Source organism: Ammospiza caudacuta, chromosome 17 (genome assembly GCF_027887145.1).
Source record: "Ammospiza caudacuta isolate bAmmCau1 chromosome 17, bAmmCau1.pri, whole genome shotgun sequence".
Classification (NCBI taxonomy): Eukaryota; Metazoa; Chordata; class Aves; order Passeriformes; family Passerellidae; genus Ammospiza; species Ammospiza caudacuta.
The window spans coordinates 14,406,658-14,420,479 of NC_080609.1; the positions used below are offsets into that span (position 1 = coordinate 14,406,658).

At 47.0% G+C, this 13,822-nt stretch overlaps 1 protein-coding gene across 1 annotated transcript in view; it reads right to left on the minus strand.

Moving 5' to 3' along the window:
* RNF216 (ring finger protein 216) overlaps nucleotides 1-13,822 on the minus strand; it is a 75,697-nt gene that overhangs the window by 60,575 nt on the left and 1,300 nt on the right. The window contains exon 3 of the mRNA XM_058815906.1: nucleotides 655-783. Coding sequence (XP_058671889.1) covers nucleotides 655-721 — 67 coding nt within the window. The 5' untranslated portion in view covers nucleotides 722-783. The remainder of the gene's footprint in view (nucleotides 1-654; nucleotides 784-13,822) is intronic.

Sequence of the window (13,822 nt, forward strand, 5' to 3'; positions counted from 1 at the left end):
TTATGCAGGACCAAGATAAGGCCTGTGGCTGTGGGTGCCAAAGATACCCTGCTAGTAATGACAACCTTGTGCCTCAAGGTTTGTCAAGAATGGAATATAGATGCTACTCAACAGCTGCTGGAACACAGCAGAAAGATTCAAGGCAGAAATAGAGGGTTTCTGTACTGCACAGAGAACATGCAACTATGCCTACCCTAAAATCTCACATGTTTTGGCTTATTTTTCAGCATGAGTGTTCATTTATCACCGTTCAGGCACACAGAGAAAGCCTCGCTTTAAATTCCACCCATGAGGGAATGGGTGCCAACGCACACAGCCCTGTGAGAGCATAAATTTAGGGTCAGCCTGTCTCCTGTGGGGTTCTCAGAAGGATGGATCCTCCTTGGTTCTGCTGAAACACCTCTACACAGTGTTCCCAAGAAGTCAGCAATATCCCTTGAGGCAGTACAACATGAGAAAAACAAGAGCCAAATATTTTGCATGCCTGCATAATATGAAAGAGTTTCTGTAGGTGGCTAAGTCAGTGTAACAGAATAGTGTGTGATGTGACAGAACAGACCTCCAGCAGCTCCCTGCAAGTTCAGTGTCTGTGAATCCTGCTGCTCAGCAGAGTTTCACAAAGTGTTTTGGAAACAGGCACAAATCAGTACTCACCTTTCCCTCTGTGATTGCTGAAGCTGTTCAGGTTAATCACTTCTTCATTCCCACCTCTCTCTGCCATTTTAAACAGCTGCACCCCAGAGTGTCAATGCCCCAGCATGGCAGTCAGGCTCACATGAGGAACTGGAAGATAAAATAAAACCACAAGGGAGTCAGGCAAACTCAGATTCACCCTAAGGGGTTTTTCCAAGATTTAGCTGCTAGGGGTTCTCCTGGCTCTCCCAGCAGTCTCTCCACATGAGTATTTTTCTGTGACCCCCTCTCAGGACCTGGAAGGAGATATGTTTGTTATTTTGTGTTCCAACAGTTAAGACAGTGAACTGAAGAGTGCAATTAGGCCAGAGAAGTCTCTCTGGAGGAGCCATGCAATCACAGAAAAGGAGGAGAGATGTAGTTCTACCCAAGCAGGACTCAAACCCTCCCAGTACGTGGACTTTCTCTTGTTTCCAACCAAAATCCAATGCACCAACCCACACAGTGCTGTTCCTGCCCCCATCAACAGGTGAGAGGGGCAAAATCCCCTTGCCTGAGCTGTCCCAGGGCACCCCCACATCCACCTGCATCTCACACCCCCAGATGGTGTCACTCCAACCATCCCTGTCACCCTTACTGCCAGGGAAGTCACACACAGCCTGGAGGGGAACAGCACCATCCCAGCCTGAATTCCCCCAGTGCTGCCAAGTGAGGCACAACTTCAGAGCCACCAGAGATGCTCCAAGCTCATTTCCACACCCCCCTCATTCCTGGTGTGTCAGAAGGAAGCTGCACCCTGGGCAGAGCAGTGTCAGTGTGTGGTTTGTGCCTGCACTGTGAAACAGCACAGGCACATTCCAGAGAACACTTCCTTACCACCATCTGCTATTTTATAGAAGAGATTTCCCTGATTTACAGCAAGGGTTTGGTACAAATTCCAGGAAACACCATCTGCTCTCACACCAAAAGGAGAGCATGACAGGAATCAGGTTCCCTCACAGGACTTGGCTTTTTGAAGCTGAGCTTTGCTACCCCCACCTGTTCTCAGAGAGGCACAATGAATTGGCCAGAGGCTCCCAAACAGGATTAGGGGGCCAGAGGAATCACTGCAAACTAAACAGGAGGTTTCCATTTTATGCTCTGTCAGCTTAGAGCTCTCCATTCCCACTGTCACAGAGAGGCTGAACACACACAGGAACTCCAAGCAAAATTTGATCACTGAAAGGAGAAAGGAGGTTTTTTTCTTTTATTGGAAAGTATTCATCTCCTCATTGCAGCACAGAGGAATCTGTACTATTAAATATTTACTGATGCATAAGCTGGAAGAAAATGGTGGATCTGCTATAAAATCCTTTTTGCTAGTACACATGAGCAAAATAAATTCCCCCTCAGTAATTCTACTTAACTTCCTCTGCAGGGAACAGGATTTGCAGCTAGGACAGTAAAATGAAGAAATGAATTCAGACGCACAAGATACAATAATAAAAATTAGAATGTATAATTTAGCACTTATAAAAGCCCAGCAGCACAGGCTTAGTGCCTGAGGGAACCATCTTCAGAGGAAACCTCCAGCATAAAGATTTCAAGGTTTGCCTACAAACATCCACATTTACCTGATCCTTGATCTGCTGCTGGTCCAATTTTGAGTGGGAAATTGGATGAGGGAACAGCAAGAGGCCTCTTCTAACCAGCATTACCACAAATGTGCAACTGAGTCCTGATACCTCAGTAGCACATCCTAATTCCAGTAGGCAGCTCCAAGGTTATCACGGGCACGTGGTGCTTTGAATACACCTAAAAAGCAAAATTCTGGGGCCGTTTCCACTAGATTCTTCATTTTCTGTCTTATAAGGAGAAATAAATCTTTATTTGCCAGAGTGGCATGAAAGTGCTGTTCCACCATCCCAGGTAGGTGCTGGAGCTGCAGCTCAGGGGCTAGGGCACTCAAAGTGCAAATTCTGGCCTTTGTAAAAGGTCACATCCACATTATCACAGCTGTATTTTCCCTGGTATTTGTGCACAGCAATCACCCAGCCCTGCATAGCACTTTTCCATCCTTAGCTGCCTGACTCCTTTAGCAAACAAAATCAATTCATTTCTTGTCATTTAAAAGGTGGAGAAATGGAAGCAGGGCAGGCCCAGTGTGGCCAAGGTCACCAAGCAAACACAGCAAAGGATCACTGTGAGACTGCCTGGGAGGAACAAGGACATTTGTGAGAGCCACAAACCAGCCCTTGCAGCACCAAGTGCTGCAGACAGGGGCTGGACAGCTGTGTGCTCAGATCTGCTCCAAGCAAAGCTGAGGGGTTGGATATTTCTCCCCTCCAGGGACTCATGGTGCATTAGCAGGGCTGGCTGCTTCACAGGGGGGTGACACTGCAAATGCTCAGCACAGCCACCAAAAAAGCAAAAAAAATCTTCTCTCAAATAGCTCAAATGGTGCTTTGTCCAGTGCTGGCTAAGCCCCAGCTGTTCAGATCCATGAATGATGGATAAGACACAAAACTAAGGTCATATTTTCTATGGGTCACTGTGGCTCCTGTAGAGAGGAACTTGCACACTTCCACCTTCAGCAGTGAGAAGAGGTACAGGAAATATTCTGAAATTAAATTTGGGATAAAAAACTACCTGCACTTCCATAGAAGAAAGTGTGCACACCACCAAAATGGTTTAAAAGCAGGAATATAATAAATAGCATGAACTGTAATACACAGTCAAGGCAACAACAAAAAAAAGCCAAGGCTGGAAAGAACTGGCAATTCTTCCTACTTCAAAATAGACTGAATAAAACCCCAAGCATCTTAATAAAGCCCTGCTTTGAGAGTGAAAGCCAAGCTTCCACCAAGAGCTAGCAATTCATTTTGTCAATACTCAATACAGAGCTGAAGTTTAAACAAATATCCATAAGCATGGGCCAGTTCCATCTAGTGGCATGAATAAGAAGTTTATTCATGTTTATAGCACCAGCCCGCCAAGAATGTGAAGTAACAAGATCAAAGCCACCCTGGGGTCTTGCCCTACATAAACAATAATAAAGCAAGGAAGACAGATGGAAAGAAGCTATTCCACACTACCTCAGTGATTTCAGAGCCTATTTATAGGCAAAGAATAAGGCTACCTGTAAGCAGGCTCTAACATGCCCATCAGCTTTCCTGCAATGCAGTCAAGGACAGGAAACTCGAGTTGTTTTAACAGCAAAGCAGTCAGGTAAACACTTTCCAAACATTCTCATTTTTCTTCTTTTAATAAAAGGCTCCCATCTGCATCACAGCACATCAAGCTGGATTTGGGACTTGAATCCCTATAGCAGTATCCAGGTGACACAAAATTCTCATCATGACTTCTAAGACACCCACTGACTGCAGGGAGGAACCACCACACTGAAAACATGGTCCCACCCAATTTCACCTCTGTATTACTCCATAACTCAGTCACAGAATATCCTGAGTTGAAGGGACCCACAAGGATCAGAGCCCAGCTCCTGGCCCTGCACAGACACCCCAACAATCCCACCTGTGCTTGAGAGCATTGTCCAAACCCTCCTGGAGCTGTGGCAGCCTTGGGGCTGGGACCACTCCCTGGGGAGCCTGGGCAGTGCCCAGCACCCTCTGACCCAGCACACCCCAGCTGTCTCACTGTGCAGACAATAAAATCCTCCCCATGATGGTTCTTCCTACAGTGAATTCAGAGAAGAACACATTACCAGAACAGCTATTGGGAAAAGCAGAGCCCACCAGGGACTTGGGTTGAGCAGTTCTCTGAAGTGACAAGACCTCAGACTGACAGCTGAGGTCACAGGGACTTCCTGGACAAGCTCCTCAAACATGCAAAAATATCATCCACCAAACCACTGCTTCCAACCACCACTGTGAGGTAAGGGATCAGCTGCTACGAGGTGAAGCAGGTCTCAGGAGCACACAGAATGCTTACACAAGGATTTCCAAAACCCATTCAAAATCCTTTTAAACACCACATGACATATTTTTAGCTTAACCTAAAATTAGCCACCATTGGTGCTGTGCATATATTTAATCTCCTGATAGATGAAGGCATTTCTGGACTGCAGTAACTGGAGCAGAACTCAAATCTGCTCCCTCCACCCCACATTTGTGCTGTGATGAGCATCTTCAGATGGTGCTGGAATTCAAACTGACAGTCAAGGGGAGAGCCCCCCTTCTCAACACAGTGTAATGTATTTTTCCCCCCCCATTTACAGCATTTGAGATCTTGAACTCCCACATACCCAAGATGGGACTGGGCTCAAAGTGCTCTTGTCTGGCTGCAGCTCAAGGCAACAGGACTAGACAGAAAGCAGGGGAGGTAGGAACTGAGATCCCAAATGAACAGGGGGGAGGGAAAAAAAAAGAGCAACTTGAAAGAGATGTCAGCAACATCAAATCACTGTGTTTTAGCCTCTCCCCCTCACAGAACACCACTGTGGCTCACCTACACTGACAGAGGAGCATCAACTCCTACTTTGTGCCTGGGGGCAGCAAACGTGTCTGCTGGTAGCCTGCGAGCAAGGTGAATTTCTGGCTTATTTCAAGCTGCTAAAACAAGCTACTTAAATAATGCAGGGCTTGTGACAACCACCAAAATGAAAAGCTAAAAATTCAGTCTTTAAAAATAAAAAAAAAATAAAAGAAAGCACAACAGAAGGGAAATAAACCAGCCTGACTTACTGTCAAACATTTCACCAAAACATTTCAAAGGGTTCACCATTTGCTGGGGGCTGCTCCTTGTAACAGGCACTGAGCAAAAGCAGGGAGAGTTTAACAGTGGTTGATCGTGTTAAGCAGCATCATCCCAACTGAAAATGAGAAATCCCCTGATCACAAGCCCAACAAGAACTGCTGGGCACAAACAAATCCTATTTGCTATGCACAGGGCAGCTACTGCCACTGCCTCACACCCTGCAAAGGGACAGAGCCAGAGGGCAACACGTGGGGCTGCAGCAGGGCCTCTGCCAGCAGGTCTGCTCAGTTCCAAGCCTGGGAAAAGTGGAAAAAGCATTGATTCCAGCCCAAAAGCCTTACCCTGGCCTCTGAAGGCAGGAGGGTGTGGGCAGAGGCTCACAGGAAACACCCCCTGGTTTCCAGCAGCACAATCTGCTACAGGTGTTGGCCAAAGGCTCCTCTCAGGAGCCACACCAGGGGTAGACACAGGACAAGAGCATCCACACAGCTCTGCCACCAATTTTTGGACCCATAGCATGTGCTGAAGAGAAACAACAAACCTGAAATCATTTAATAACAGAAGTGGCTGGTGAGTTATGAAGTATTCCCCAAGTGTTTCCCACATTAGCAGCTGGCTTGGTTTGCCACAGGATTTGAAACACATACACTCTGAGAAGGGGAAGACAAGATTCCTGAGGTGTGAGAAAAATCAAGGAACAGAAACTGAAATGAACAATAAAAAGAGCCAGGTAAAATTTCTAGGGCAGAAAGCCACAGAACTTGTTTAACCACACCAAAATATATTATATAACACAAGAAGTATTTTGTGGCAAGTAAATGAAACCTGAATGCTCACCTCCTCCTGACAGACAAGACACCCAACACACACAGCTCAGTATCCCAGCAGAGCAGCCACTGTTTCCAAAACCACACCAGCCTGGACCTGGCTCCAGCACCTCCAGGACAGGTCATGAATGAAGATGGAAATGAGGAATGACTCTGGCAGCAATCACAGCTTCCAGTTACTCCCCAAAAGCTCCCTGCTCCTCACCCTCTCCTACCCAAGGAGGAAAGCACTGAAGGGAGTGATGCCCTCTCCTCCCAGGCTCACCACGGGGAACTGCAGGGTCAGGAGTGGGACCAAGAGCACACCAGGAGAGGCTGCAGATGAACACAGGACAGGCTACACCTGTGCCACTGCTCCAGGCTAATGGAAATTGCTTACTCAGGGGCAATCAAGAGAGCAGATATTTAGGGATTACTTGGTTTCAAATCCCCAACTAGATTTTTTTCCCCCATTTTCTAAGCCCGCTCAGGACTTACAGGAAATATCTTGGCTGTTTGTACATCACAAGACTTCTCATCAACCTTACTTGCAGTTCACTTCATCAAGGTCACAGTATCATAATTATTAATCATAATTGTTTGAAGTACCAATCCATAATTGTTTGAAGTACCAATCACCATTTTTATCTGAAACAAGAGGAAGGAAATGTACCCAGTTTTACCTAATTCACTAACAGCTGGCCACATACATTGGCACCAGTTTTCCTCCCCAAACCTGCAAAATATTTACATTTCCCTAGCAAAATATCTGCTCTGTGAGCTACTCTCTAAAATGTAGGACTGTTTTGAAACTGCTGCATTCATTTTCCAAAACTGGGCAACACAAATGAAAGTTTCCCATTCCTCTGAGCTACTCCCTGGTGACTGGCATCAAGGTCAACTTGTGGACACTTCAGTGCCTTCCCAGGACTCCCATCAGTTCCTCTGACAAATAACAGAGCTCCATCATCCCATCTCCCTGAGCAGCTCCTTGTTCTGATGCATGCAAAAACCCACTCTCTGCACAACAGGTAGAAACCTTTCTGTCATTCTCCCTCCCCTCAAAAGAATCCTGAAAAAAAAAAATTAAATCTACAAATTCTGATTGTAAAGGAGAGTTAATGCCTTTACCTTGAGCAGCTCATTTTGAGAGTGAAGTGAAAAATCAAGGTTCTGAGGGAGAAGGAAGTGTTCCTGGAGTAAGTTCCTGTAAAGGGCTGTAGTCTGCCTGCCTCAGACTTCTGGCATGTGCAAGATCATCCAGGGTAATCCCTAAATCCAAAACCTCCCTCCCACATCACAAACACAGGTGCCAGCCTGGCATTTCACGTTGATGCAACAATTCAGACACAGCAGCCCAGCACTTGGCTACAGACCTGCACACAAACCCAGCCTTGCTCTGCTCACAGCCTGGCTCCCAAACCAGCATTCAGAAGAACTCACTTGTTCTCATTTTGTGCTGTAAGGGTGGGGATGAATGGAAGAGCATGTGAAACCATGTGATTTGCAGTTCTGCTGTTTCCAGAGTGAGTTCTACTTCCAATTTCCTTTCCCCAAACTCCCAGCCAGGGGCTGCTTTGATCAGCACCAAGATTCAGTCACCTGTGGGTTTAAAGAGCTGGAGCCACAAAGCCCCAGGTGCTGCACACACCTGCCACAGCTCCACACAGCATTAATTGCAGCTGCCTTCTCTTCTCCATAAACCCAGCAGCCACGAGGAAAAGAGCAGCAGAAATGCCCTGTGAGCCCCAGGATATACAGCAGAGTGCTCCTCTCTTACTTGTACTTCACAGATCCCTCCAGGAGAAAGGACAGAGCATTTCCTCTCCAAATCCTCAGTAGTTTTCCTACCTTTTTTCTTTTCTTTTTTAAGGCATCCTGAATGCCACTTTAAAGAGCTTAACAGAACAAAGAAATCCAAGTGCAACCTTTTAAGTAGTTATTTAACAAGCTGGATGAATGTCTTCAGGAGCATTTAGGTTCCCATCCTAGCTCTGTTTTCACTGCAGAGGAAACAGAAATAAAGGATTTAAGATTGCTGGGACAGGCAGTAGCACTGACATTCTCACTGATGAGCAACCAGGAGCCTGCTCAGCTCACAGCCCTGTGTGCAGGGGCACTGAGAGCAGGGAGAACCAGGCTGCACACAACCAGCAAACTGCTGTCAAAAGCAGCAGAGAGGGACAAGTAGACCAAAACCAAAAGGGCTGGAAAGCACAGAGTTAGGTTCAGCTCCAGAGGCCTTGAAAACCACAAGGAACTGACAGGCTCTGATGGCATCCTGGATCCCACTCAGGAAACCACCCAAGTTGCACTGGGAAGCCATGCTCCAGAAAAAATTACAAGCATAATGCACCACCAATAAAAAAATGTGGAAGGGGGTATTTTTGTATTTTATTTTATTTTAAATGTGACCTGAACTTATCAGAAAAAAACTTTGCTTTCAAGCACAGCACACCTCACCTCGTTCTCAAAGCTGCTGACAACACAAAAGCTGAGACTTGACCTTGAGGTGGCACACAGGGAAAAAAATCTGAGTTACTGCAGCAGCCCACCTGGGCAAAAAGAAGGTCCCTGTCAATCTGCACAGCATTTTCAGAACTATTGACTTAAAAGCCTGCCACCAACCCTTCCAGGTGTCAAACATCCAGAGTGAGGGACTTCCACAAAGAATGATTCACAGGTCACATATTCTGGTTACAACAGCTATGCCCTTTTTTAGGGCCACATTAAGCACCTGCACTTGCCACAGCTCCAAAGGTCAGCAGCCAGAAGCTGTGGCTTCATGCTCAGAAGGGTTTCACCTCAATACCTGTTAAGGATACTCATGTTCCCACACCACAGCTTGTTTCCTCCCCTCACACCGTGCTCCTCCAGCACTTCTTACAGCTTTGAGAGGAAATGCCCTGGAAAACATTTTTGTAGGATTCAGATCAGACATCCTCCACACATGGTGGAATTGGGAGAACAGAATTAAGGTGGTAAAATAAAATGCAAGAAGGAGGAAGATCTCAAACTACAGCTTAAGCTGATACAGCCACAGCCTATCCCTACCACTCAAATTACATGTGCTCCTCCTGCAAGGTCAGGCACTTTCAAAGATGCTTTTACACAATCAATTAAGGGTTTAAATATACACAGAAGCCAGTTTAGAGCCAGACTGGGCCAACAGGCCAAGTTCACAGTGATAAGTCTTAAATGGCCTTACCTACTCAGAGTAAAATACCAACAGAAACCCTGTAAGACAGGTGCCAACACCTGAGCAACAAATCCTCTGCACCAATTTCTGCTGGAAAGAGTAAAAAATAAGCTGCCTCTTGCACCTAACAACTGTTGCAGGAGGAGCATTGTCACAGAATAACTGAACTACCTCCTTACTGCTCCAGCACCACAGATGACCACTTGTCAAAAGATTTGAGACAGGCAGCACAGCCTTTGTAAAAGTGGGTTTAGTTTTGTTTACAGCCACGTGTAGCCTTGCAGCCAATTCCAGCCCAGCTCCCAGCAGTGAAAAGCCAGGGCAGCCTTCCAGGCTCATGACAGTTGTCCAGCCTGACTTCACCCACGTCACGTGGCAGTGGCCACTGTGGAGTTAAAATAGCAGAAAAGCAAAGAGGCTGCATTTGAGGTAAATATCACTGTATCAGAACAGAAAACAGTGAAATTAGATGGTGGCTGGATTTAGAGATGCTCCACATCCAGCATGAATCTCTTCTGAGACTACTAAAGTTCACAAAGGAATGAATGATGAGCTAAAAGGGGAGAAAAGAGGAGCTGCATGTTAACTCTCCAGGTCCACAGTCCTGTAGATTAATGAGACTGTACCACCCATTAATGCCAAGGCAAACCAACATTTCACAGACACAGGACTACAAAACCAGGGGGTTACAGGCTGCCCTCAGAGCACTTCAGGACAGACTGAATCTGTGCCCACCCTTGGTCAACACACCCGTGTCCAACACTGGGTGAGTCCTCACAGCAGAACAGAAATTCCCTTCCTGGGTTTGCACTATCAGACAGATTATTTAACTAGCTGGGCTGGAGTGACAGTAAAAAAGCCACAAATTACTAAATAAACACAACACATTGAGCTGAAAGCACTCTCCAGACACTGTGTCCAAGGCAGAGGTGCTTCCAGCCTGTGAGCTGCTCTGTGCTAGTCCTGGCAGATCCAAGGGCACCTCCCAGTTGATACACAATGAAGCTCCAGTACAAAAGGATTCTGCTTTAACAATCTACAAGGAACTATTTACATTAGCCAAGTTACTGCTCCCAGCTCTTGCTCATCTGTAGCTGGAAATCCCAGCAGCACAGGAGGCATTAAATGCCCTACCCTGCTGCTTTCCTGAAAGGAAAGAAAGAGCTGCTTTTCCTGCCTCCCCATTATGCTGCTGCTGTCATCTCCCTCAACTGCATTTCAGCACATGACAGCAGAGCAGGGAGAGGAGGAAAGTCCTCAGCAGCAGCGTGGCTGTGCTGCAGGCAGCTTGTCAGCACTGCTGTCCCTTCCCTCTGCCAACCCCCTGAAATGTGTTTGTCCAACAGAGCTTGTACTTGCCAGGGGTACAGGGGCCAGTGCTCCTTCCAAGACTGGCCTTCAAGCAGAAATGATCTGCAAGAAGCATCAGGGAGAGGTTTTCCTTCCCCATCCATCACACAAAAACACATCATATCTCTGGGATGGGATTTGGAAGTAGAAGTGTAAATCTGTTCCTCACTCTGGTTTTGCAAGGGCTGCAAAAAGCCAGATGCTGCCTGCTTTCCTCCAAAGAATAACAGGAGCAGTGCCCACAGCTTGGTAAGAGCATGTCAGTCTGGATAAAGCAGTACAGAGGCCTTGTGCAAGGAGTGCTTTGGACAAAACATATTACTTGAGGCCATTTTTCATTCTTATATTCACCCACAAAGAGATTCCAGCCAGTGCAGATCCCAACCACCTTGTGCTGCAGAGCAGCATCACGTGGTGCCTCTACAGATCCCATCCAAATGTTCCTCTGAATAATGCAAACAGCAGCTTGGCCTCCTTGCAGGGGAGAGCAGGCTGAGGGAGCAACACCACTGAAAACATTTCAGGCCACCCTGCCACCCACAAGCACTCCCAGTTTTATTTCAGCTCATCAACTTCGCTTCTCATTACAAGGGGCAACCACAGCCTCCAAAACTCATCCTGGGAGCAGCTGGGCACCACCAGCACAGGAGTGGGGCACCCTAAAGCCAGAGAGGAATCCACATGTTTAATTTAAATTCCTCTGACCTGGGTCAGGAACACTGCGAGGTGACAGCGTGGCTCGGGGTAGCAGCTGCCCCACAGTGAAATCCTCCCCTAAAGCCCAATGGTTTTTCCACTTAATCAGGCACTGACAGTTCCCCCTATGAACACAGGCAGGGAACCACAGCAGGGCTGGTAATTAGGAGAGAGGTGTCATTCAGAAGGAATATCACTTTCCATTCTCAGGAGTTAAGCTTTCTCAAGGATTGTTATGAATTTAGAGCCATTGCAAGGCCTTAAGCACTGACCCAGAGGAAAAACATCACTCCCGAGATAGTCCAAAATAAACTTAAAATTCTATAAAAGTGACACAAAGGCTGGTGAGAATGAGATTATCCCAGCTCAGTGAGACACTCCTTATTATCTCTCATCTTAGTCCTTTGACAAACATAACTTACTCAAGCCACCAGGACACTGCTAAGTGGCTTTTTTTCTCCCCTCTTTTCCTGCTTCCTCTGCCTACCCCTCCCCAATCTCCCCCATCTCCCACTTCCAGTAACCTCCTTAAAAACAAAACTACTCTGGAATAATGTTGGCCAGGCAATTATTCAGCTCCATTTCAAACACAGGAACTCCCAGGCTGTACACAAATGACCTTACCTCCTGGGAGACAGCTGTCCCAGGCAGCTGTGTGTTTCACACCTTCTGCTGTATTTAAAAAGGCACCTGTCCCACTGGGACTGCTCCTGCTGGGAGTAATCCCAGTTACAAGAAGCAGCTCTAAACCCCACCATCACTTCAGTGCACACACAGGCTTTGGAGACTATTAATGTCTCATCTTTAAGCAGTTACAATGATGTCCAAATTCAATAATTTAAAGGGAGTCTTAAAATATCTCCAGATCAAATCCATCTGCAAAAAACAAAAGGAAAACAACTCCAAACTTTCAATGACTGGTGCAGTTCTGACTGTCCCAGAAAGAATGCAGCCAGTGGCAAGCCCCAACACCCAGCACTGCTGGCACTCACACACAGCAAACCACTCACAATGGCTTTAGAAAGATATAAATAAAAATAAGACACCCATTCCAAATTAATGAATGGGAGCTTCTTCCAGCAGGCACTAAACAACACCCGAAGGGCTCCACGTCTCTTGCACTTGGGTTTGTGCTACTCCAGGTTGCTAATCAGCTCGTGGCCCCTGGGAAATGCTTCCTGCCTCTCTCCAGCTGCGCAGGAATTGTGTGTTTGCCCCACCTATCCTTGCCACAGGACTTTGCAGTGATTTGTGTCCAATTTCAAAGCACAAGCCTCGGCAGCAGCAGGAACGCCCATTGCATTCTCAGGCAGACAAAGCACTGGTCTGCCCCGGAATTTGGATTTCCGAGGCAGCTCCTGAACTCCAGGCCAGCAACAGGCTGCCAGCACCCTGCTGGCATCCAGAATCCTGGAATCCTGCACCTTATCACCAAGAACACCTGCCCCAAGTGCCCTTCTAGGAACTGCTGCTCCTGCCCTCACCGCCTGCAGCCAGTGCAACCAGAAGGAAAACATCCTAGGGAGCAAGAAAAAGAGATGGAAGCAAACCTGTCACCACAGTGCAGCACCTCCAAGCAGGCTGAATGTCTACAGAGCTTCAGGAAATCTGTCTGAGTCCCTTCCCAAGTCTTGGTGTTCCAGGCACAAACTCCTGTCAAGATGATTGTTTATTAGCACGCAGTCACAGCACCAAGACACCCAGCACACGAAATCTATTAACGTGTTTACAATTGCAGAAAGCCTGATGTAAGGCAGTGGAATTTTTGCACAGCATTCATCCTAAAAATTAAAAGCACATATTAAAGCTGTAAATCCCACAGTTCTGGAATTAAAAGCTGTGCCTGGAATCCTCCCAGTCCTAAACAAAGTGGGTGCTACCCCATGGTCTGAGCAGCACAGGCCCTGTACCTGTTCAGGGATGTACCAGAGGCTGCTCAAGGTTTGGATCTGCAGAGTGATGGGTCTCAGATTTCCTGCCTCACCTTCCAAACAGGTTGCTGGAGGAAAAACCCTCATGCCATCCTCTCTGAAAGCAGGAGAGGCCATGTTAGCTGAGCCTGCAAAGGCCAGTCTGAATGCCTGACGGGGGACACCTGCCTTTCCCTCCACTGCTACACTGGAAACCTGCAAGAGCTCCAAAGTGCATCAGGTGGGAGAGCAGAAATTGTTAAAAAAGAGGAATCAACCTCCACAGAGACAGAACAGAGAAGCAGAGATCTGCCCACAGGTCTTTGGCTGTGCCTCTCAGCCACCAAGGCACCTTCCAGAACTGCTGCCTGTTCCACAGGGAAAGAAAGACAAGTGGGAATACTCTGAAAAGCTCATGGACATCAAGTTTTAGTCCCTCAGCACCATGCCTGGATTATGGAAATAAAAGAGCCCAGCAGCAATATCAGCTCCTCTCTTTCAAAGCGTCAGAGGTCGCAGGACAGTGACCAAAC